Genomic DNA, 19,190 nt, shown 5'->3' on the forward strand with positions numbered 1-19,190 from the left:
CAACAAGTTTTCATTCACTAAGTAATAATTTCAGGGAAACAGTTTAATAATAAAGACAAATGGCTGTTGTCAATACCTGTGAATAACCTGTTAAGAAACTACAAGTCCTGGTCAATCAAATAATCATTTCAGGACTTCCGTTAAAAAAAAAGTCAACGGGAAAAAACGCCAGATGAAATTAAATAATGCTCATAGATCATTAAGTTTGCCATCAAGTAAAGTGGGAGAGTGGCAGTGGAGAGTGGAAAGCAAAGTGGTCACTCAGTGCTTTTTGGGAGGGTGCCTAGTCTTCTTGTGCACCCTGAGGGCGTCGATGCTCGGGAACGTCAGGCGGCAGTCTTCATGGGAACATGGGATCTTCAGCTCCTCTTTTTCTTCTTCCTGCTGCCCTTGGCTAACCTCGTCTTCCTCAATCTTCCTCCTCCTCCTCCTCTTGGCACCGCGGGGTCTAGCGACGGGCCGGACCCGGGATCGCTCCACCCTCTCTTGGTGTCTCATCAGCCCCTCGTGGGTGCGGAAGTGGTGCCAGCAGACGACGCACGAGCGCCCGTCGCTTTCTGCCTCCTCCGTCACCTCGCCGCCGTGCTCCTGGATGCAGTGCAGGTGAAATTCCAGGAGGGCCTGGCAGCGCACGTCGCAGTCGCCGCACTCCCACTCTCCCGTGCAGCCGTGCCGTTTGTGTTGGTAGAGCTGCGGCCAAAAAGACGGCATTTTGGTATGGTGGGATTCTCAAAAATCAGCACGGCGCCTCCCTACGAATGAATGACTAAATGTATTGTGGCTCTCACCAAACTATAGTTGGGAAAGACTTTGTTGCAGGAGGGGCAGATGGGCACGTTGTCACCCTGGTGGGCGATCTCCCTGTGGGCGGCGAGTTCCTCGGGAGAGGCATAACTCTCATCGCACTTGTAACACGAGAATAGCGTGTGGTTCTGCGGAAAGATGGAGCGATCGCCGATAGCACGACAGTTGCCCGATCGAGATATCCACGACGTTTACCTTGACCAGCTGCGAGGTGTATTGCTCCGGGTGAGTCCTCTTCACGTGGGTCTCTTGGGACTTTTTGCTGTTGAAGGTGATGAGGCATTGCGGGCAGTGCAGATCTTCCGCTGAAGCTGAAGCACACACAGCAGCCTACGGTCAATTAAGCACAACTTGCTGTCGAATCTGGCTTGTAAAATGCACATTAGATGTTTTTCAAAGGGTATCTGCTTCTGTGGATGTGTTCACCATCGTTCCTTTGTTCGTTACGCAGTAGTTGTGAATGACGTCGAGGTCACTGTGACGAGTTGTGCATTAAAATGAAGCTTGTTTATTGAAAGTACGTGTTATTTTAGTCCAAGCTAAAATGTGAGCACTTTCCTATTGAAGTAGTGTAGTTGTCTACTTACGGAATTTCATCACGGGCGTCGCAGAAGGTTCCGACTTGATCCCCGGGTTCGTTTTGTTCACAACGGCGTTCTCCAACACGTCCATGGCTTTATCCGCTTCACGCGACACACGGAAGTGTAGATTAAAGTCAACATTAAACAATACATGACTACATTAGCAACTAGCAAGTCATGAAAGCAGGTGGACATGGCTAGTTGAAACCCGTAAACAACGAACAAAAAGATAGCAGAACGCCTTAATATTTTATCAAATGAACCATTTGCACGAGTCAGCATGTAAGGTTCATTCACTCGCAATTAAATAGGCGAGATATAACAGGTACAAATAGGAAAAACATAGATTGTGTTCCTACCGCTGTGAAGCGGTGGCGCCAAGTGTTGTTCATCCGGGTCACGTGACGCCAAACGCCGTCAACTCGTGCAGTGAACTCTCGCGAGATTTCCGCCTAAATATTATGACGACATATGAAAGCCATGACACAATTTAAGTCTACGTACTTGTTTTTCCACTGGCCTGTCATTTCCAATATTATAATTTCTATAGGCTAGAGTATGAATTAATTATTCTTAAAGATTGGACCTAAGCAATTTGTTTTGCTAACAAGCTTTAACATGTTTTGGGAAGCAAAAACAGCATTAATAGTCATATAAAGTAAGAAAGCTTGATTACATACAATATGAGAGTGAAATTAAGGTTCATAAAACTTTATTGACATTTCCATGGGACAACAAGGACAACAAAAAAATGTCGTTTCTTTGTAAATACGTCGTGAACAACACAAGCATTGGGCTCTTGAGCAAGTGAGGCAAAGGATATAGAGCCAGCAGACTTTTTAAGCGCTAGCTTGCTTCTGCTGCTTGAATTGGGCGATTCGGCTCTCCATGATGGGCCTGAAGTGTCGGATAAGGCCCTGAAATGAGAGGAGAACGTAGCGTTTGAAAAGCAAGCGCCTCAAAATGACGCCCATATAGGTTAAGTGACTCTGACCTGAACGGGCCAGGCGGCGCCGTCTCCCAGAGCGCAGATGGTGTGACCTTCGATCTGCTTGCTGATCTCCCAGATCATGTCGATCTCGGACTGCCGCGCGTCGCCTTGAACGAAGCGCCACATCATGTTGTTCATCCAGTCCACCCCTTCATGAGCGGAAAAGACATTTTAGCCCGACACAAAACGTAGCGCCAATTCCTCATTGACCATCAGCGAGTCGCTAGTTTAGCTTTTGGCCAATGGATTGCATAAGTAGAACGGCAACTGGGACCTTCTCTGCAAGGCGTGCACTGGCCACAGCTCTCGTGCTTGTAGAACTCAATCAGGCGGGCGATGGCTCGAATAATGTCCGTCTGAAAAGGCAGCAAATTTTTTTTTTAGAAATGGAACAGGAGCATCAGAACGCCGACCGGACGTACGGATTTGTCCATGACGATGAGGGCGGCCGTGCCCAGGCCGGTCTGAGCCTGGAGGAGGCCGTCAAAGTCCATCAGCACCTCCTCGCACACCTTTTTGGGAATGAGAGGCGTGGACGAACCGCCGGGGATGACGGCCAGCAGGTTGTCCCAGCCCCCTCGAACGCCGCCTGTATCGCAAACGGGGCGGTTTAGCCCGAAACTTGAAGGGTTGGAAGGGTGAGCGCGGAACGTACCCGCGTGCCTTTCGATGAGATCCTTCAGCGGGATGGACATCTCCTCCTCCACGGTGCAGGGGTGGTTGACGTGGCCGGAGATGTTGAAAAGTTTGGTGCCCGAGTTTCTCTCCCGGCCGAAGCCGAGAAACCAGGAGCCGCCGCGGCGACAGATGGTGGGCGCCACGGCCACCGTTTCCACGTTGGCGACCGTCGTCGGGCAGCCGAACACGCCTTCGAGGAACGGGAACATTCATTCGACGCTCGCTCGGCTTTCTCCGGCACGGCGGTCCGTCCGGATACGAACCCACGTCGGCGGGAAACGGGGGCTTGAGCCGCGGCTTGCCCTGCTTCCCCTCCAGGGACTCGATGAGCGCCGTCTCCTCGCCGCAGATGTACGCGCCGGCGCCGCGCATGACGAACACGTCAAAGTCGTAGCCCGAGCCGCAGGCGTTCCTGCCGATGAGCCCCGCCGCGTACGCCTCGTTGATGGCCACCTGAACAAGGGGAGGTTAGAGGGTTGCAGAAATAGCGTTATTTCATACGAGCAAACCTGCAAGTTGGACGACTCGTTATAGAACTCCCCCCGGATGTAGATGTAGGCGGCACGCGCCCCCATGGCCCTGCCGGCCACCAAGCAGCCTTCCACCAGTTTGTGGGGGTCGTTCCTCATGATCTCCCGGTCTTTGCACGTGCCCGGTTCCCCTTCGTCAGCGTTCACGACGAGATACTTTGGCCTGAGGGAGATTTTTTTTTTTTTTTTTAATGAATGGCGTAGTGAAAATACTCAGCCGTGCAGATTTCCCACCTGCCATCACTGGGCTTGTTCATAAAACTCCACTTCATGCCAGTGGGGAATCCGGCACCGCCCCTCCCGCGTAAGCCCGACACTTTGACCTCGTTGAGAATCCAGTCCACGCCCTTAAGGAGGATCTCCTTGGTCTTGTACCAGTCGCCTCGCTTCATGGCGCCGTTCAACCTGAAGCAGATGGGCGTCAGTGCAACCGAATATCAATATGGAAACGGTATTTGGCAAAAGTGCTTACTGCCAGTCGTGGCGGCCGTAGAGGTTGGTGAAAATTCGGTCTTCATCTGCGAGTGGCCCGAAGGTGGTTTTCTTGGGAGGACTCTGGGGAAAACGTGACAAAGACAGATTGAGATATTGTCTTCGTGTTTGTATAAACGCACAGAAGGTACCTGAGCTGTGCTGTTGAATCGGACCATGAGCCCTTGACTGAGAGCCGCTGGGGCGCGGGCTACCCCGCTTGCAACAGCCCGAGACAACGACAGCATCCTAAAGAACATTTTAAAAAAATGCAACTTTGCAGTACTAAATGATCCTAAATCCTAATAGAATTTGTCAAGACATGATTTTCAGTTCATTAAGGTGCCACATCATTGTAAGTGTTCATTCACCATGTCACTGTTACAAAACCCATCTACATTTGTTATGACACAGGTGAGCTTAGAAAACATTTACCAGGTGCATTTCCACTACTGACTTTGACGCCAGCTGTATTAGCAATTGCAGTCATCTGCGGCATTGTAATCATATCCACAATTTGTGTTACATTTATTATATTCGCATATGACAGTGACCTCCACAACAGCGCGGCTAGCGCTAGCCAGTGATGCTTGTCGGACTTTTTATAACCTTGCGCGAGCCAAATAAGGAAAAAACGCGGCCAAGTGTTCAAACATCCATACAAAAAGAGCACGTTGTTTTCAAATCAAAAGATAGTGATATTAAACAAGAGAAAATGGGAATATACTAGGTTCGCCTTTGCAAAACATGACGTACCTGCTCTTCGTCCCGTTTATGAAATCCACGCAGGAAGTGCTTCTCACATTCCGGAAGTGGTCATTTGTGTCTGAGCTGACGGGGACGTGTGTATTTTTTTAATATGCTTTCTGTAATTGATCAAATACTGTTTTTTTATTACATTAAATCACACGCTCTGCTGACGTTACTGAGCTCAGTTTGACTTTCTTCTAATATTAAATCTATAATTAACAAGCACCTAAGAGCTACTTTTTTTTTAAATAAAGCTTTTCCTCTTCCAAACAGAAAGTGACATTAACAGCTCACCTTTTGCAAAATCTGCTGCAATTTTTCAAAATAAAATACAAATCTTTCTAAAGTCCTATTTCCAAACTAATCGTTTCAGGTCATAAATAAAAAAAGAAGCAGTTTTTCAATACAGAAAATATGCATAATATGTATAATAGAAAAATATAAAAATGTCTGCATAAGGACTTACAGAAGTATCATAGTTTATTTACACCATGGACTTGAATTCAATACCATATTTTAATAAATACTGGACTTTATTTACACAACGGCAAATATAGTAGGATGGGTTTTGGGGGAATAAAATAACAAGAAAAAGTGAATATTAAAAGTAATGAAAATGAATCACTAGAATAGTAATGACGTATTTTTACCCCACTGCTCACGAGTCTGCTTGGTTTTGCTGCTCCTTTTTTTTTTCCTCTCTATGATTCAAAGGGAAGAAACAGGTTCGTTAGTTGGATTAGGTTGGTGGCTGGGCCTCCTGGCGACCCGACCCAGTCGGTCCACGGCCGCACTCTCGAAGGCCCGCCTCATGAGCGGGTGCTCTTCCAGCACTTCGTTAAAGCTGTCCACGCTCAGCGAGTATAGACGACAATACGTCTCGGCCAACACGCTAGCCGTGCGTCGACCTTGAGTCAGCAGGCAGATCTCTGGGGGGAAAAAAAAAAGAACGGTCGATGGGCGCGCCTGGCAAATTGGCCACGCTGGAAGCGAAGCGCCTACCCCCGAAATAGGCCCCGTCGTTGAGTCGGACGTCCTTGCTGCCTCGCGGCGTGACCACCACGGTGCCGTGCTGGATGAAGTACATTTTCCGACCCAGGGTTCCCTCTCGGACGATGTAGTCGCCGGGCTGGAAGACCTCGAAGCGCAGCTTGGTGAGAATGACGGTGACGAAGTGAGGGTCGGTGTTGGCGAAGAGGGGCATGTTGGCTACCAGGCCGCGGCAGTTGTAGCTGACTATTTCCTGGACATTTAGGAAGATTCAAATTTCATTGGATTATTTGGAGTTGCCATTATTTGGAGTTATTCACAGGTTCCACAGATTAAAGTAAACCAATAATTATTTGTATGAAAGGAAGGAAAGGCAACTGGGGTTTCCAGCAGGTGCATCCTGACCTCTATCGCCCCCTGCTGACACATTTCCGTCGCTACAATGGAAAAATTGAACTTATAAGACCCCCACCCCTAAAAAAAAGAAAAGGTCTCACCTCTTTCAACGGATCGCTCAGCTCTCCCAGTATGCTGTCTTCATCAAACATCTTGCCTTGGAATCTCTGCTCATAATAGTCGTGGATCCTCTGCCTGACGTCTGAAGGCAGCTTGTGGAAGGACATGTACTGCTCCACTTGCTTATACTGGACAAAAAGATTTTTTTAAAAATGAGAAGAAAGCTCAGAGCCTGCCAAATCTGACAACATCACCTTCTCCTGGTACTGGCGGTGGGAGGCGTCCAAAGACTGCACCAGGTTGGCGGCGTGGCCCAGGAACATGGCGTAGCAGGTGGCGCCAACCACCATGCTGATCATGGTCAGCCACACGTCGCTCAGGCCCTCCGGAGCGTGGGCGCCGTAGCCGATGCACAGCATGTGACTCATGGCCATGAACAGGGAGTACGAGTACTGGATGTGCCACGTGGCGTTCTAAAATAGACAGAAATACGCTCAGGCCAATGGATTGAACCACAATCGCCAACCAAAGTTTAGGAAATAATATTACGTACATTTTTATCTCAGACTAAAACAGCTGAGCTACCTCAATAACATGCTGCTAACCACTTGAGTCAATTTTATGACTTCATTTTTATTGTATATCCATCTTTTTAGGACTACTTATTTATGGTAGAGCTTTAAAACTCATTGTATAATGACAATAGAGGCATTCAATTCAATTCCATTCAACTCAATGGTTTGCACTTCCACGTCCGTGTACTGACCACCATGTCGTTCTTGGACACCCAGCAGTTGGTGGGGAAGTCCTGCAGCATGGGCACCATGAAGGTCAGGCAACCGTCCCAGTGGCACAGGAGCAGCATCATCCCGATCAGGTTGACGATGCGCACCACCGCGCTGGCCAGGTCGTACGTCATGTTGAACATCTGAAAAGAGGAAGAGGAGGAGGAGGAGGAAGAGCAAGGCTCGGGGCGCTGCCAAAGATGGCCGACAGTACCTCCTCCCACTGGTGGATGTAGCGGATGAGGCGGGACAGGCGCAAGAGTCGCAGCAGGCTGAGAATCTTGGTGAAGCGCACGATTCGCAGCGCCCGGGCCGTCCGGTACACGTCGGACGAGTCCTGGAGAGACTCCAGGTCCACCACCAGGAAGATGTAGTCCACCGGGATGGAGGAGACAAAGTCCACCAGGAACCAGGAGCGCAGGTACTGCAGACGGATGCACTTGGGGTCCAGCACGATGTGGCTGTCCTCACCCTGGATGCCCGTGCGGAAGTTGAACACCAGGTCCATGAGGAAGAGCGTGTCGGAGAGCACGTTGAAGGTGATCCACGGGACGGTGTTCTGGTCCTCGAAGAAGGTGATGCCCCAGGGCAGGATGACCAGGTTGCTCATCATCAGGATTAGCATCACCAGGTCCCAGTAGAACCTGGAAGGAAGCGCTTTTGGTTAGCATCGACGCTAGAAATATGGCCACGGCTCATTTGCAAAACTCCAAAAAATACTCGTTTACGCGGGCCGTCTCTCTAGGGTTTAGGTCGGTGGATCTCAAAGCGCGGTGACCGTTCCACCTGTCCGAGCGCGAGTGACACCGCCTGCAGTTTTTTTCATTTTGCCCATTGGCCCGGTGTCAACAAATACAAACACGCGAAACCGCAACATGTCCTACAAGTGGCCGTCCAAGTCTCCGGTGTCTCGCGCAAACGGTTTCGAGTTTCCCGCTTTTCCTCCCAGATTCTTTTTCCAGCCGTCAAGCTGACGTGGCGAAGAATCTTTTTCATTAGACGTCGGGCTATTGACAAAAGAGGATGTGATGGACGTTGTCGGAAGCGCGGGTGGTTAACGTCTGGATGTTGTCGGCATCGTGTTGCGAGAGATGACGCGGAGGCGCCGAAGACGTCTGGCTTTCGTAGCCGCTCGAGCGTGACCCCAAAAATAGATTGGGTGGTACTCGCCTTCTATTCAGATATCAGGACTGTCAAGTCTGCAACAAAAAATAGCAAATCTAAATGACTAAAAAAATAATGGCAGGTCAACCAATGCACAGCCGGTCGAATAAAGAAGCTTGAATAATTATAATAATAATAATTGTATTATAAATATGTTGTATCGGTTTTCTCAAAAATTTAACTCTACTTTCATAAAGATTTTTTTAGTAGACTATATGAAGGAAATATATATATATATATACTACTTCAGTTGTAAAATGAATAGATTATGGGATTACAGTCTACCTTTGATAGATGTAGTAAAATGAATATATATATATATATTATATAAGAAACTGACGTTGTAAATGAATGGTATTTTCAAATAAGCCGCGTGAAAAAAAACTCTGGTGCTTTTATGAAGATAAGCCAATAGTATTTGGTTTGCCAAGAAAAAAAACATGAGGGCACTAAAATCAATTCCTAATTGTAAAAATGTTGATAATAATGTGGGAGGAGTCTTTGGGAAAGGAGGCGTTTTGTCAGATTGCCACGTAAAAAAAGCCCTGCCGCATGGCCACTTTTCATTTCATTTCATTTCCCCCGTCGGGCGGCCCCAATTTCCCATTTCCCATTTGCCATTGTCCTCTGCGCACCTCTGGATGACGGCCAAATGAAGCGGCGGCGCCATCTGACCGGCGGCTCCACTTTAGCGTCAAGTTTGCGGCATAAGGCAAACGCCGGCCCAATAATCCCTGGCGCAGCTGTCTGCGTCCCATTGCGTAATAATGCCAGATTGGAATCATTCTTATTTTCCACCATGCTGACCGTACTTTCAATTAGCGGCTATTATTAGCGAGTACGCTGAAGCGCAGTGAGAGATTTTGGCCAATCCCCGCAAAAACCCGGAGGCGGAAATGAAGGAGCGGTGGGAGTCTGGGGGGGGGGGTGCTGAGGTTGTTCGTCACGAGGCTTCAATAATCCAGATGATCTTGTCCTATATACTGTATCACTAATCAAATCCCTTCATCGCCTTATAGCACACTCAATCTACTCGGACCTGTTGGGACAAGTTTTGGTTTTAGGTTTGTACTGGGCTCTTTTGGCTCGCTCAAGTCAGTAAAAAGGAATTTTTGCAGTTTGTTTTCAAGTCTTTGTAGGATTTTAGATGGTATGACTGCATTTTAACTGGTGATGGTATCAACGGGCGAGATGTCTATCATTGGCAGTGGTACTCATATTAGATTGTTTTAGGTCTAACACCTCTTTTTACACTTTGACAATATATCACTATGTATAAATAAAAGATGTGTTTTAGGGCTGACAGCTGTTTTTGGGTGTGCAACCTAAAAGCACTCTCAGTTTTTCTCTATTAAATCCCGTTTTCTAAAAGGAAAATACTAATATGAGTTCACTTAAAAATTGACAAAAAAAACAATTATATATTTTCATCCATTTGTATCAAATTCTTTTTTCTGCTCACCTGAAGTCACTGTAGGGATGGATGATCCACACCCCGAAAGACTTGACCCTGGCCTGCTCGGCGGCGACGCCCCTCTGGCTGCCGAACACGCGCAAGGAGAACTTGTTGACTCCGGGCTGCAGCATGGCCCCCAGGCGCCGTCGGAGGAAGGTGGCGGCCGTCCGTTCGGCCCGCGCGCCCTCGCCGTCCTCCTCGTCCCCGTCCTCGTCGCCCCCGCTCGCGTCCAGCGGTCCGTCGGGGTCGGCGGCGTAGTCGTCGTTGTGAGTCTTGACCAAGGAGAAGAGCGTCTGGCTCACGTCGGCGCGCTTGTCGGGAGGCGTCCCGGGTCGGCCGGCCTTCCCGGAGCCGTTCCTCCAGCGGGATAGGCGCAGACCGCTCCAGCTCCGGAAACGCGGCGCCTCGCCTCCGTGCTCGGCGAGGCCCGGGCTCTTGGATGGGCTGCTCATGCTGACGGGCCAGGTGTCTCTTTACCTCCAGAATACGCCTGTCATTCTTCACTGCCTGGGAGATAAGGAAAAAAAATAAAGGGCGGGGGGGTTAAGAAAAGTCTGGCGATTGTCTGACGGCAGGCTCGGGACGGACGCAAATTGCCGGGCAGGAGCTCATCAAGTAGCCTTGAATAATCGGCTTGCCGGCATCCCTCCCCCTCGCGCCCCCCTCCCTCTAACGCGAGCGGCCAGGCGTCCGCAGGTCAAATTGCCGAGACCTTCTGGTCGGGCCGTACCGATCCGGGCATCAATTACTCATTAGGGGGCGACCCACTTAACTCGTGGGCCGTCGACCGCCGGGCCAGACCTCGCCATCCATTTTGATCGGGAGTAGGTTCGGCCCTCCCGGTCAAACGGATCGGACGACCGTCGCCGACCATTCATCCATAACTTTGAATCAGACCCGGGATGGGATATCACATTCCAACCTTCTTGAGATGCACTCTGATCCCAAAACACAGATGCTTGAGTTACCTCGACCAATCAAGAGAGTCAATACTCAAGTGGGTTGTAATCCAGGGAAAGTGTAGTAGTACACCATCATCATGATCAAACAAAATTCAAAAACAAAGCATCTGCACACGCTGACTCATTTTGGAGGAAGAAAAAGACAATGTTGGCATGTTTCGCCGGAGTTTAACGTGACCTTGTTTGGGAGGAGGAAGGCTCGGTTTCGCAAGCACGGGAGGACTTGTTTTCTGCCTCCTTGTTTGCGGCAGTCAGCACATTTTTGGGGAGTCAGTTGATAACAAGAACTGGCATGAAACATTTCGAGTTCACAATAGTCTCAATTCTTTCACTCGGGTATTTCTTTTATACTCATTACATTTTCTAATTTATTTTAGTTCTTTTTAAAATATATACTGATGAAATGAGTGCTCAACTTTGCCCTCATTGACACACGCTGATAAACGGCCAAGAACGCCCCCCCCCCGCAAGGCTCCCACGCCCCCGGGCTCATAAGGGCCGCCTCCTCGGCAACTTGTTGCACTGCGGGTCTACGAATCGTCGAGAGCGTGCGCCAAAAATCCCACTCGCTCAATTCAACCATGACTCGGATCGGAATCCTTCAAGCGTTTGGAATTCTCCTGACTGTCTTCCACGCCAATCTCAGCGGTAAGGATCATTAGTCATTGCAAAATGTACCTTGGTGAAGGTCCACCCGTCCGTCCCGTTTCTCCAGCCGAGTCCGTCGACGTGCCGTTCCCGCCGGCCCGACCCGTGACCCGTAACTTGGCCAACATCTGCAGCCGGGGCCAAGGTCGACCCAGGTACGCCGACGGCTTCTTCCCGAGGTCGGGCGCGGGAACCTTGAAGCGCCGCGGCAAGGCCATTAACCGCCTGGAGTCCTGGTACGCCGGCTGCTGCGGTCTGCCGGAGGACAACTGGGAAGCGGCCGCTCTCTGTTGCGCCGGGCAAGCTGTGAGTCCGACACCACATAAGAAAAAAATAAGGCAACGGGAATTTTCAATAGGGTTCAAGTCGGGTTAAGTGCTCATTTCCTACATTTTGTGTTGTTGGCGGTCAGTGGAAGGAGGCACTGAGCCAATTCTGCATGGAAGAGTTCAGCACCATGACGGCCCATTACGAGTGCTGCCGAATGGACGGGCAGGAACGTTGGACCTGCTTTGACAGCGAGCTGCCCAACCCGGACTACGAAGCCACGCCGGGCTACAGCGCTCCCGCGATGCCTTTCGAACCCGGCTTTGTCTTTGACGTGAATGCTTGCTAAAGGCAGAAAAAAATATTCCAAATGAGGACATACCAAAATGAAGTGCTTAGAGCCAATCACCATCATGCATTTCCAAAAAGTAATCAAAGGAACTTTCTTGTATCACGTAAATGAGTATTAATCTCACTTTTTTTTCCTATCAGTTCCTTGCTACTCATTCGTGTTAATTACTTGATCACTGTACATTTTAGCAGATTTTTTTTAATATAAAAAGGTATTCTCACTGTAATTCAACATATATTCACAATAATAAACTGTTTCATTTTTGTGTATGTTTACCTTGCCATGTGTCTTTACTTCTTTTCAAATGCATACTTAAACCCAACACCGAATGCATATTTGTGCCTCAAAATATAATAACAAAACATTTCCACTCTGAGAAGTTGTTTTACAAACGTTGAATGATCGTCAAATAAAGAAGTGTACGCACACTTCCCTTATGTCACCCTTTTACTTTCAAAATAAAAATCTCTTAAGCCTACTTCCATGCCTTTGAACAAGATACACGCATTAAAAATAATATTTTAACACCCTTATATCGATTCCACGCATTTCGTCCATACTTTCTATCGCACAATGGGTCCCCCAGGTCGGTTTAGGCCACTTTTCTAGTTAATTACTTTTACTTTGAAAAATAGAAAAACGTCAGCTCGAACTTTGGTTCTCATTTTGTTTGTACGACAAACGCCAACCACTTCCGCGTTACATTCTTATTTATGAACGAGAAAACAGAGGCGGGGTTTTAGACCGTAAAACATGACTTTTTTATCGGCATGGATTAGTTTTTCGTCTTGTTTTAGTTGTTTGATGTCACCGGCGATTTTATAAAAATAAAAAATAAAAGCTTAGCCCAATTTGGAATGGCCACAGCTCCGGAGGAGCTGCAGACCCTCCCTGGAAGTAAGTCTGACGTCATCATAAACAGCGAGTATACCTGTCTTTTTTACGAAAACGTATTTATGTCAACGTACAATGATTAAACCATATACCAAAACGGTTAAGAAAATGTTTCCTGGAAAGTTATTTCCAGAATCAATACTGTTGAAAGTTGTTGAGCGGCTTTACAAGGTGTGTCAAGCCTTGGCCCAGCTGCCCTAAAACTATTTTTTTATGTCTTCATTTCTATCAATACTTTTTGACACGATCTCCTCATTTTTTCCAGCTTCCGCTGAAGCCAGAAAAGAGGTAAGATTTTTGCGGGGATGAACTTTAGTGTCTCTCAATGGGTTTGGAGATTAGCGCCTTGCCCTTGAGATACGAGCTCAAAATGTGTGCTTTATCCCGATCACCAAAGCATACTTTACACTTCCTTGCGGTGACCAGATGAATGGTATTTTTAGTCATTTAAAAGTGTTTGGCTTCACTAAATGAATGAAACTTGTATCCCAAGACACCAAAGTACTAACTCGCAAACTCAGTTTTTGGTCAATACTCTTTAAATTTTGGAAAAGTGACCAAACCATATGCAACCTTGCAAATCTGCTTGTTTCTCTTGTGAGCAAATTATGATCGCGTCGTCTTTACCGCTAGATTCCGAGCACAAGTCCACCTCCGGTGGTGAAGAAAACCATCGGTCACCACGCAGTGGGTCAGACCGGGGAGACCGTTTACAAAAAGGTGAGACGAGTGCTCGGCCGCGGTATCCAACTCGGGCATTGCTAATTAGTACTTGTGTGTTGTACTCACCAGACTCCGTCGTGGGCGGTCCAAGGGTCCATCCAGTTGGGAATCACGCACACGGTTTGCAGCTTGGTCCAGAAAACCGAGCGAGATGTGCTGTTGCAGGACTTCGAAGAGGTGGAGAGCATCTACTTTCCCGGGTGGGTCCAGCTTGAACCGAGTCCACGATGTTCGGACTTGGATGTTTGGAAAAAGCAGTCGTCTAACAAAAGGAATGACTTTTGCAGCGAAGGCAGCAGCCACACGCCAGCGCACCACTACGGAGATTTCCGCTTCAAGACCTACGCTCCCCTCGCCTTTCGCTACTTCAGGGATATGTTTTGCATCCAGCCCGACGACTACATGGTACGTTTGATTTAGTTTTTTTGAGGGGGGGGGTGGGCATTTCTCTTGAAAAACAGCTAACGGGCCCGGCGTGTTCTCCCTCAAGTGTTCTCTGTGCAGCGAGGACCTGATCGAGCTGTCCAACCCGGGAGCCAGCGGCTCGCTCTTCTACCTCTCCAACGACGACCAGTTCATCATCAAAACGGTGCAACGCAAGGAAGCCGAATTTTTGCAGAAGCTGCTTCCCGGATACTTCATGGTAGGCCAAAAAGGAAAGGCGTAGAAAATGCCAGTTGCTTCACTTGTTTTTTTTCCCCCCAATTTTTCTCCTCGTCATCATCCAGAACTTGAACCAGAACAAGCGGACCCTCCTACCCAAGTTCTACGGCCTCTACTGCATCCAAGCCAACGGCAAGAACATCCGCCTGGTGGTCATGAATAACCTGTTGCCCTCCACGGTTCAGCTGCACCTCAAGTTCGACCTGAAGGGCTCCACGTACAACCGCCGGGCCTCCAGTAAAGAGCGGGCCAAAACCACGCCCACCTTCAAGGACCTGGACTTTCTTCAAGACATGTCGGACGGGATGCTGCTGGACGCCGACATGTACAACGCCTTCTGCAAGACTGTTCAGCGGGACTGCCTGGTGAGGGTCCAACGCTGCGCCGGGCTTGTAGAAATTGGTGGAACGCTTCCGGTAAAGACGTCAAACTTTTTTTTTTGATCAGGTGCTACAGAGTTTCAAGATCATGGACTACAGTCTCCTGCTGGGGATTCACGAGGTGGACCGGGCCAGGGAAGAGACGGAGCAGGCGGCCGAAAGGAGGAAGCCGCATAACCAGAAGTTCCTGTACAGCACGCCAATGGAGGCCATTCAGGCCAAAGCCAGGGACGCAGGATCGCCGGGAAGCCACGACCCGTGAGTGTCCGCTCCAGTCCAGTGGAGAAAAAAGTCTTTGCGTTGGGACATTTTCTACGAAACAAATGATAGGATGCGTGAAATTCAACACTTCAGACTTCCAAATGATATCCGTGTCTACCATTCAAATGCATTTTGCCAAATGTTCACGTTGAAATTCTGACCTGGCAGCACGGGAGGAATTCCAGCTCGGAACTCCAAAGGACAAAGACTGCTGGTATATATTGGCATCATTGACATTCTGCAGTCCTACAGGTAAACGGTGCTTTCAACGCTCTTCAAATATTGAGTGTTTAGAGCTTTTTTTTTTTTTTTTTTCCAAGTCTACACTTTATCTCGCAGATTCATGAAGATGCTGGAGCACACGTGGAAATCGCTGGTTCAAGACGCGGTACGTTTACGCTTAAAAAGTCGGTGAATGACTCCTAAACGAGTTATGACGAATCTTTCAGGACACGGTGTCTGTGCACAGACCCGATTTCTACGCCGACCGATTCCAAAGGTTCATGTGCAACACGGTTTTCAAAAAGGCCCAATGTAAGAATGAACTGCAAATCGGTGTATTGACACGACTCCAAGTTGTATTATGGTATCTTTCAAACTTTGGATTTCCTTCCACCCTGCGCTATCTTGCATTTTAGTGAAAACGTCACCATCCAAGAGGCGCCACAGTAGTTTAAAGAAGTCCGAGAGTGGCGCACCAGAACAGAGCGGCAACCAGAACCAGAATCAGAATTCAGAGACCGTTGCCAATGCTGACAAAAGCTCGGAAGGCAAAGAGGAGTCAGGGCAAGATAATGGTAAGAACTGAAATGTTTCATGGAGTTTGTCATCTGTGTTCTAGTGCAATGACTGGCGTGCTCTAGTGGTGTAAAAGTGTATTGTACTGTATAGGTATTAGTAAACGTTTGTGGTACATAGAGTTAAATGTTATTTTTTTTGTTGGGCAGGAGCTCAGGAAAAAACGAAATCTGAAGTGGTGAACGGAAACACTGGATGACGACGTGGCAAAAAAATACTGCCTTTGTGATGATGAGACGTCTCATCAGGAACGCATTTACCGGCAACCAAAGATGTTTTTAACCTCCAGTTTAGCGTTATTTAGTCTCATTTAAAGACTTATTTAATCGCTTTGGGACAAGAAATGGCACAGCCTGTAGTGGATTCGGTGCCAATATGCAATTATCTCTACGTTGAAAATAATGTATGCTAATTTCCCATTTCTATTTTTTGTAGCTTTTACTCCAGCATGTGTTTACAATTGTAATACTCTGGTCTAACACGGTATACTGTGCCAACAGTAAGAATGTGAATGAGTTATTTATGAGAGTTACAATGCAATGTTTTGTATATTTACATGCTTTGCAAAGGGTGCAATACATTGAGATTTAGTGAGAATAATCAATATATGGGGCGATTAATAATTTATGTTTTAAAATCTAATAAATGGACCTAAAAGGTTCATGTATATGTGATACAGTGTGTTACTGTATGCTTTTTTGCATATTAACCATATTTTTGTAAATAAATCGTTTTTTTATGTGATATGGCTTGCTTATCTTTTAAGTTGTTTTAAATCTATATAAACTAAATGACAATTTATATTTGTTTAATACTATATTAGAATATTTTTTCAACAATCGGTTAAAACAAGTGACGTCTACGCTCCTCCAATCACGGATAAGCTGGTGAGACAGGGCCAATCAGATGATTCTTTTTTGTGGAGACCAGTGACGTTACTAAAGAAATATATTCACCAACCACAGACAAAGGGGAAGAAACTATGACCTATCAGAGGCGGTGTTGCTTAGTAAAGCCCAATTGGGTGTGAGTTTGTAAAAACCGATGCTGGATAGCTACAAGATTTTTCCAAAATGGTGCTCGAAAGTACTATGGTCTGGTAAGGAGAACTTTGTTTTCATTATAACGCGTTTTTTTCTGTCTTTTGTTCTTATGACACTAGACGTTTTAGCTTAAGGTAACTGGTAATAAATGGGGCGTTTGTATCCGAGTAGCTCAGGTTGGAAAATAGCATTTCACACTCCGATGACTAGCGGCGGCTGAGTCATTTAGCTCATGCTAGCAGCTAACATTACGCTACTGTCAAAATACACGTATCTCGTAATGTATCATATTGAATTTCCGTCGTTTTCTTAATTTGGAAGTCACATTCCCGCATTATTATTAGAATAGCTGACATGTTCAATTGTTTGACCCTATGTTGAATCCCCACTATTCAAATGTTATTTTTGTTTGTTTTTGTCAACAGCGTGGACAACAGCGAATACATGCGAAATGGCGACTTTCTTCCGACAAGGCTTCAAGCCCAGCAAGACGCTGTCAACATTGTGTGTCACTCCAAAACACGCAGCAACCCTGAGAATAACGTGGGGCTCATCACTATGGCTAAGTATGACGTTTTCAGCCACATTAAATAAACTAGTTGTCTCCCATTTACGGTAAAGGACATCCAATGATGGAATCTGTGTAAATCGAGATGTGTAGAGTTTACTCAATTATTATTTTTCCAAGTAACTGTGAGGTGCTGACCACCCTGACGCCAGACTCTGGACGCATTTTGTCCAAGCTTCATGCTGTCCAACCCAGAGGAAATATCTGCTTCTGCACGGGCATTCGAGTGGCTCACGTGAGTACTTTTGGAATTTGACGACAACGCATGCAGCGGAATTAATGCGTCATTTCTAACGTAGCTGGCTTTAAAGCATCGCCAAGGCAAAAACCACAAGATGAGGATCATTGCCTTTGTGGGAAGTCCCGTGGAGGACAATGAGAAGGAAGTGAGTTCTAGGCTAGCCTCTGTTATTTCCCTTTTCTTTTAATATTTTTTTACAGCACAACTGGACTCTTAATTTGTCATTTGTTTTTGTGGTACAGCTTGTCAAAATGGCTAAACGCTTGAAAAAGGAGAAAGTGAATGTGGATATCATTAACTTTGGAGAAGAAGTGAGCAAACCTTTCTTTCCTGCCTGTTGGATACTCAAAATCAACCCCGAAATGCGCCTAACTTGCTACGTGATTGTTTGGCCTCAGGAGTTGAATACGGAGAAACTAACCGTCTTCATCAACACGCTCAACGGCAAGGAGGGTGCGGGCTCTCACCTGGTCACGGTGCCCCCGGGGCCCAGCTTGGCCGACGCCCTGCTCTCTTCTCCCATCCTGGCCGGCGAAGGAGGCTCCATGATGGGCCTTGGCGCCAGCGACTTTGAGTTCGGGGTCGACCCCAGCGCCGACCCGGAGCTCGCCCTGGTAAGCCTACCCGCACAGACATGACATGGGTAGCCTGGTGAAAAGTGTGCAGTGTTGTTATTTTTTTTAACTCAACCAAAGAAATTCCAGTCAGGTGATAAGGTCTCACCTGTGTTTGTAGGCTTTGCGCGTGTCCATGGAAGAGCAGCGCCAGAGGCAGGAAGAGGAGACCCGTAGAGCCGCGGCCGCGTCGGTGGCGGAGGGCAGCGTGCCCATGCCCGCCGTAGATGGTAGGCGTGGCCTTCGCCACTTACTGCAATTGGAAAAGCAGCACCTGAAATAATTGCGTCCTCTTTAGAATCCGAGGAGGCTTTATTGAAGATGTCCGTCTCTCAGCCTGAGACGGGTGCCGCTGTCATACCCGATTTCAGCAGCATGACCGAGGAGGAGCAGATTGCCTACGCCATGCAGATGTCCCTCGCCGGAGGAGGTTGGCTCCCCGTCAACTGTAATTTGTAATGTTCCAGTACCACTCACCTTTTTTTTTTCCCACTCCGTCAATTCATAAAACAGAATACAGTGAAATGGACACCGGTGTTCCTATGGAAGCAACGGATTCTGTGAAGGTAAAAAAAAAGCATTTTCTGTCCCTTGCCGACGAGCTAATAGCTTTTTCTTACCCAAGGAGGAAGACGACTACGACGTGATGCAGGACCCTGAGTTCCTGCAAAGCGTGTTGGAGAACCTGCCCGGTGTGGACCCCAACAACGAAGCCATCCGCAACGCCATGGGCTCCCTGGCTTCTCAAACGGGCAACAAGCCTGAAGGCAAAAAAGATGACGAGAAGAAAAAATGAAAACAAACTTTATACGTCAAACAACGAGAATTAAACATGACGATGTTATTTCCCACCATTTTTCTGACACCTAAAAGCATCCCAATAAACAACAATCCGTTCATTACTTTTCAGTGCCTGTCCTTATTCGGGTATTCTATGAGCTTGATGCTTTCCCAGCTAACTGTATGCAAATGATATGGTACAATTTGGACTGATTTTTGAAATATGGGTCACAGTGGAATTTGCTGGAGATAATCCAAACATAGGTTAACTATTAATTAAAAAAAAAAAAAAGCCTAATATTGCATTTAGTGTGAGCTAAGATTTTCAATCATCAGATTA

At 47.4% G+C, this 19,190-nt stretch overlaps 6 protein-coding genes across 8 annotated transcripts; 3 read left to right on the forward strand and 3 right to left on the reverse strand.

The window, feature by feature from the left end:
• Positions 1-25: 25 nt before the first annotated feature.
• Positions 26-1,929, reverse strand: LOC144067376 (zinc finger and BTB domain-containing protein 41-like). The gene is made up of 5 exons (XM_077591086.1): positions 1,745-1,929; positions 1,392-1,487; positions 1,000-1,115; positions 789-932; positions 26-690 (listed from the first exon to the last, which is right to left on the reverse strand). Exons 2-5 carry the CDS (start codon positions 1,474-1,476, stop codon positions 262-264), a joined length of 774 nt encoding a protein of 257 aa, XP_077447212.1. The 5' UTR covers positions 1,477-1,487; positions 1,745-1,929; the 3' UTR covers positions 26-261.
• Positions 1,930-2,080: 151 nt separating this feature from the next.
• On the reverse strand, positions 2,081-4,883 carry ndufv1 (NADH:ubiquinone oxidoreductase core subunit V1). The gene is made up of 11 exons (XM_077591085.1): positions 4,812-4,883; positions 4,208-4,304; positions 4,057-4,139; positions 3,819-3,989; positions 3,564-3,747; positions 3,318-3,507; positions 3,032-3,244; positions 2,799-2,965; positions 2,651-2,732; positions 2,380-2,525; positions 2,081-2,302 (listed from the first exon to the last, which is right to left on the reverse strand). The coding sequence occupies exons 2-11, from the start codon at positions 4,301-4,303 to the stop codon at positions 2,225-2,227; spliced, it is 1,410 nt and encodes a 469-aa protein (XP_077447211.1). The 5' UTR covers position 4,304; positions 4,812-4,883; the 3' UTR covers positions 2,081-2,224.
• A 384-nt stretch (positions 4,884-5,267) lies between these two features.
• On the reverse strand, positions 5,268-14,849 carry hcn3 (hyperpolarization activated cyclic nucleotide-gated potassium channel 3). 3 transcript variants are annotated; one of them, XM_077590470.1, is made up of 10 exons: positions 13,569-14,849; positions 11,657-11,878; positions 11,297-11,570; positions 9,663-10,163; positions 7,251-7,680; positions 7,018-7,179; positions 6,506-6,724; positions 6,293-6,439; positions 5,808-6,048; positions 5,268-5,734 (listed from the first exon to the last, which is right to left on the reverse strand). In XM_077590470.1, the coding sequence occupies exons 4-10, from the start codon at positions 10,106-10,108 to the stop codon at positions 5,514-5,516; spliced, it is 1,866 nt and encodes a 621-aa protein (XP_077446596.1). In that variant the 5' UTR covers positions 10,109-10,163; positions 11,297-11,570; positions 11,657-11,878; positions 13,569-14,849; the 3' UTR covers positions 5,268-5,513. The 3 variants fall into 3 exon arrangements, with proteins under 3 accessions (XP_077446596.1, XP_077446595.1, XP_077446597.1); XM_077590469.1 differs by lacking the exon at positions 13,569-14,849 and adding an exon at positions 12,162-12,321; XM_077590471.1 differs by lacking the exons at positions 11,297-11,570; positions 11,657-11,878; positions 13,569-14,849 and having other exon boundaries at positions 9,663-10,275.
• Positions 11,113-12,154, forward strand: ecm1a (extracellular matrix protein 1a). The gene is made up of 3 exons (XM_077590473.1): positions 11,113-11,266; positions 11,334-11,572; positions 11,679-12,154. Exons 1-3 carry the CDS (start codon positions 11,200-11,202, stop codon positions 11,880-11,882), a joined length of 510 nt encoding a protein of 169 aa, XP_077446599.1. The 5' UTR covers positions 11,113-11,199; the 3' UTR covers positions 11,883-12,154.
• On the forward strand, positions 12,556-16,336 carry LOC144067006 (phosphatidylinositol 4-phosphate 5-kinase type-1 alpha-like). The gene is made up of 13 exons (XM_077590472.1): positions 12,556-12,782; positions 13,045-13,067; positions 13,413-13,499; positions 13,572-13,702; positions 13,790-13,907; positions 13,993-14,145; positions 14,231-14,530; positions 14,613-14,803; positions 14,975-15,058; positions 15,146-15,194; positions 15,256-15,340; positions 15,445-15,603; positions 15,754-16,336. The coding sequence occupies exons 1-13, from the start codon at positions 12,743-12,745 to the stop codon at positions 15,801-15,803; spliced, it is 1,470 nt and encodes a 489-aa protein (XP_077446598.1). The 5' UTR covers positions 12,556-12,742; the 3' UTR covers positions 15,804-16,336.
• A 224-nt stretch (positions 16,337-16,560) lies between these two features.
• On the forward strand, positions 16,561-18,972 carry psmd4a (proteasome 26S subunit ubiquitin receptor, non-ATPase 4a). Its single transcript, XM_077590530.1, has 10 exons — positions 16,561-16,703; positions 17,073-17,213; positions 17,336-17,450; positions 17,515-17,601; positions 17,699-17,767; positions 17,855-18,070; positions 18,192-18,300; positions 18,369-18,500; positions 18,584-18,636; positions 18,696-18,972. Exons 1-10 carry the CDS (start codon positions 16,678-16,680, stop codon positions 18,864-18,866), a joined length of 1,119 nt encoding a protein of 372 aa, XP_077446656.1. The 5' UTR covers positions 16,561-16,677; the 3' UTR covers positions 18,867-18,972.
• Positions 18,973-19,190: the final 218 nt, after the last annotated feature.

This window comes from Stigmatopora argus, chromosome 21, assembly GCF_051989625.1.
Source record: "Stigmatopora argus isolate UIUO_Sarg chromosome 21, RoL_Sarg_1.0, whole genome shotgun sequence".
Classification (NCBI taxonomy): domain Eukaryota; kingdom Metazoa; phylum Chordata; class Actinopteri; order Syngnathiformes; family Syngnathidae; genus Stigmatopora; species Stigmatopora argus.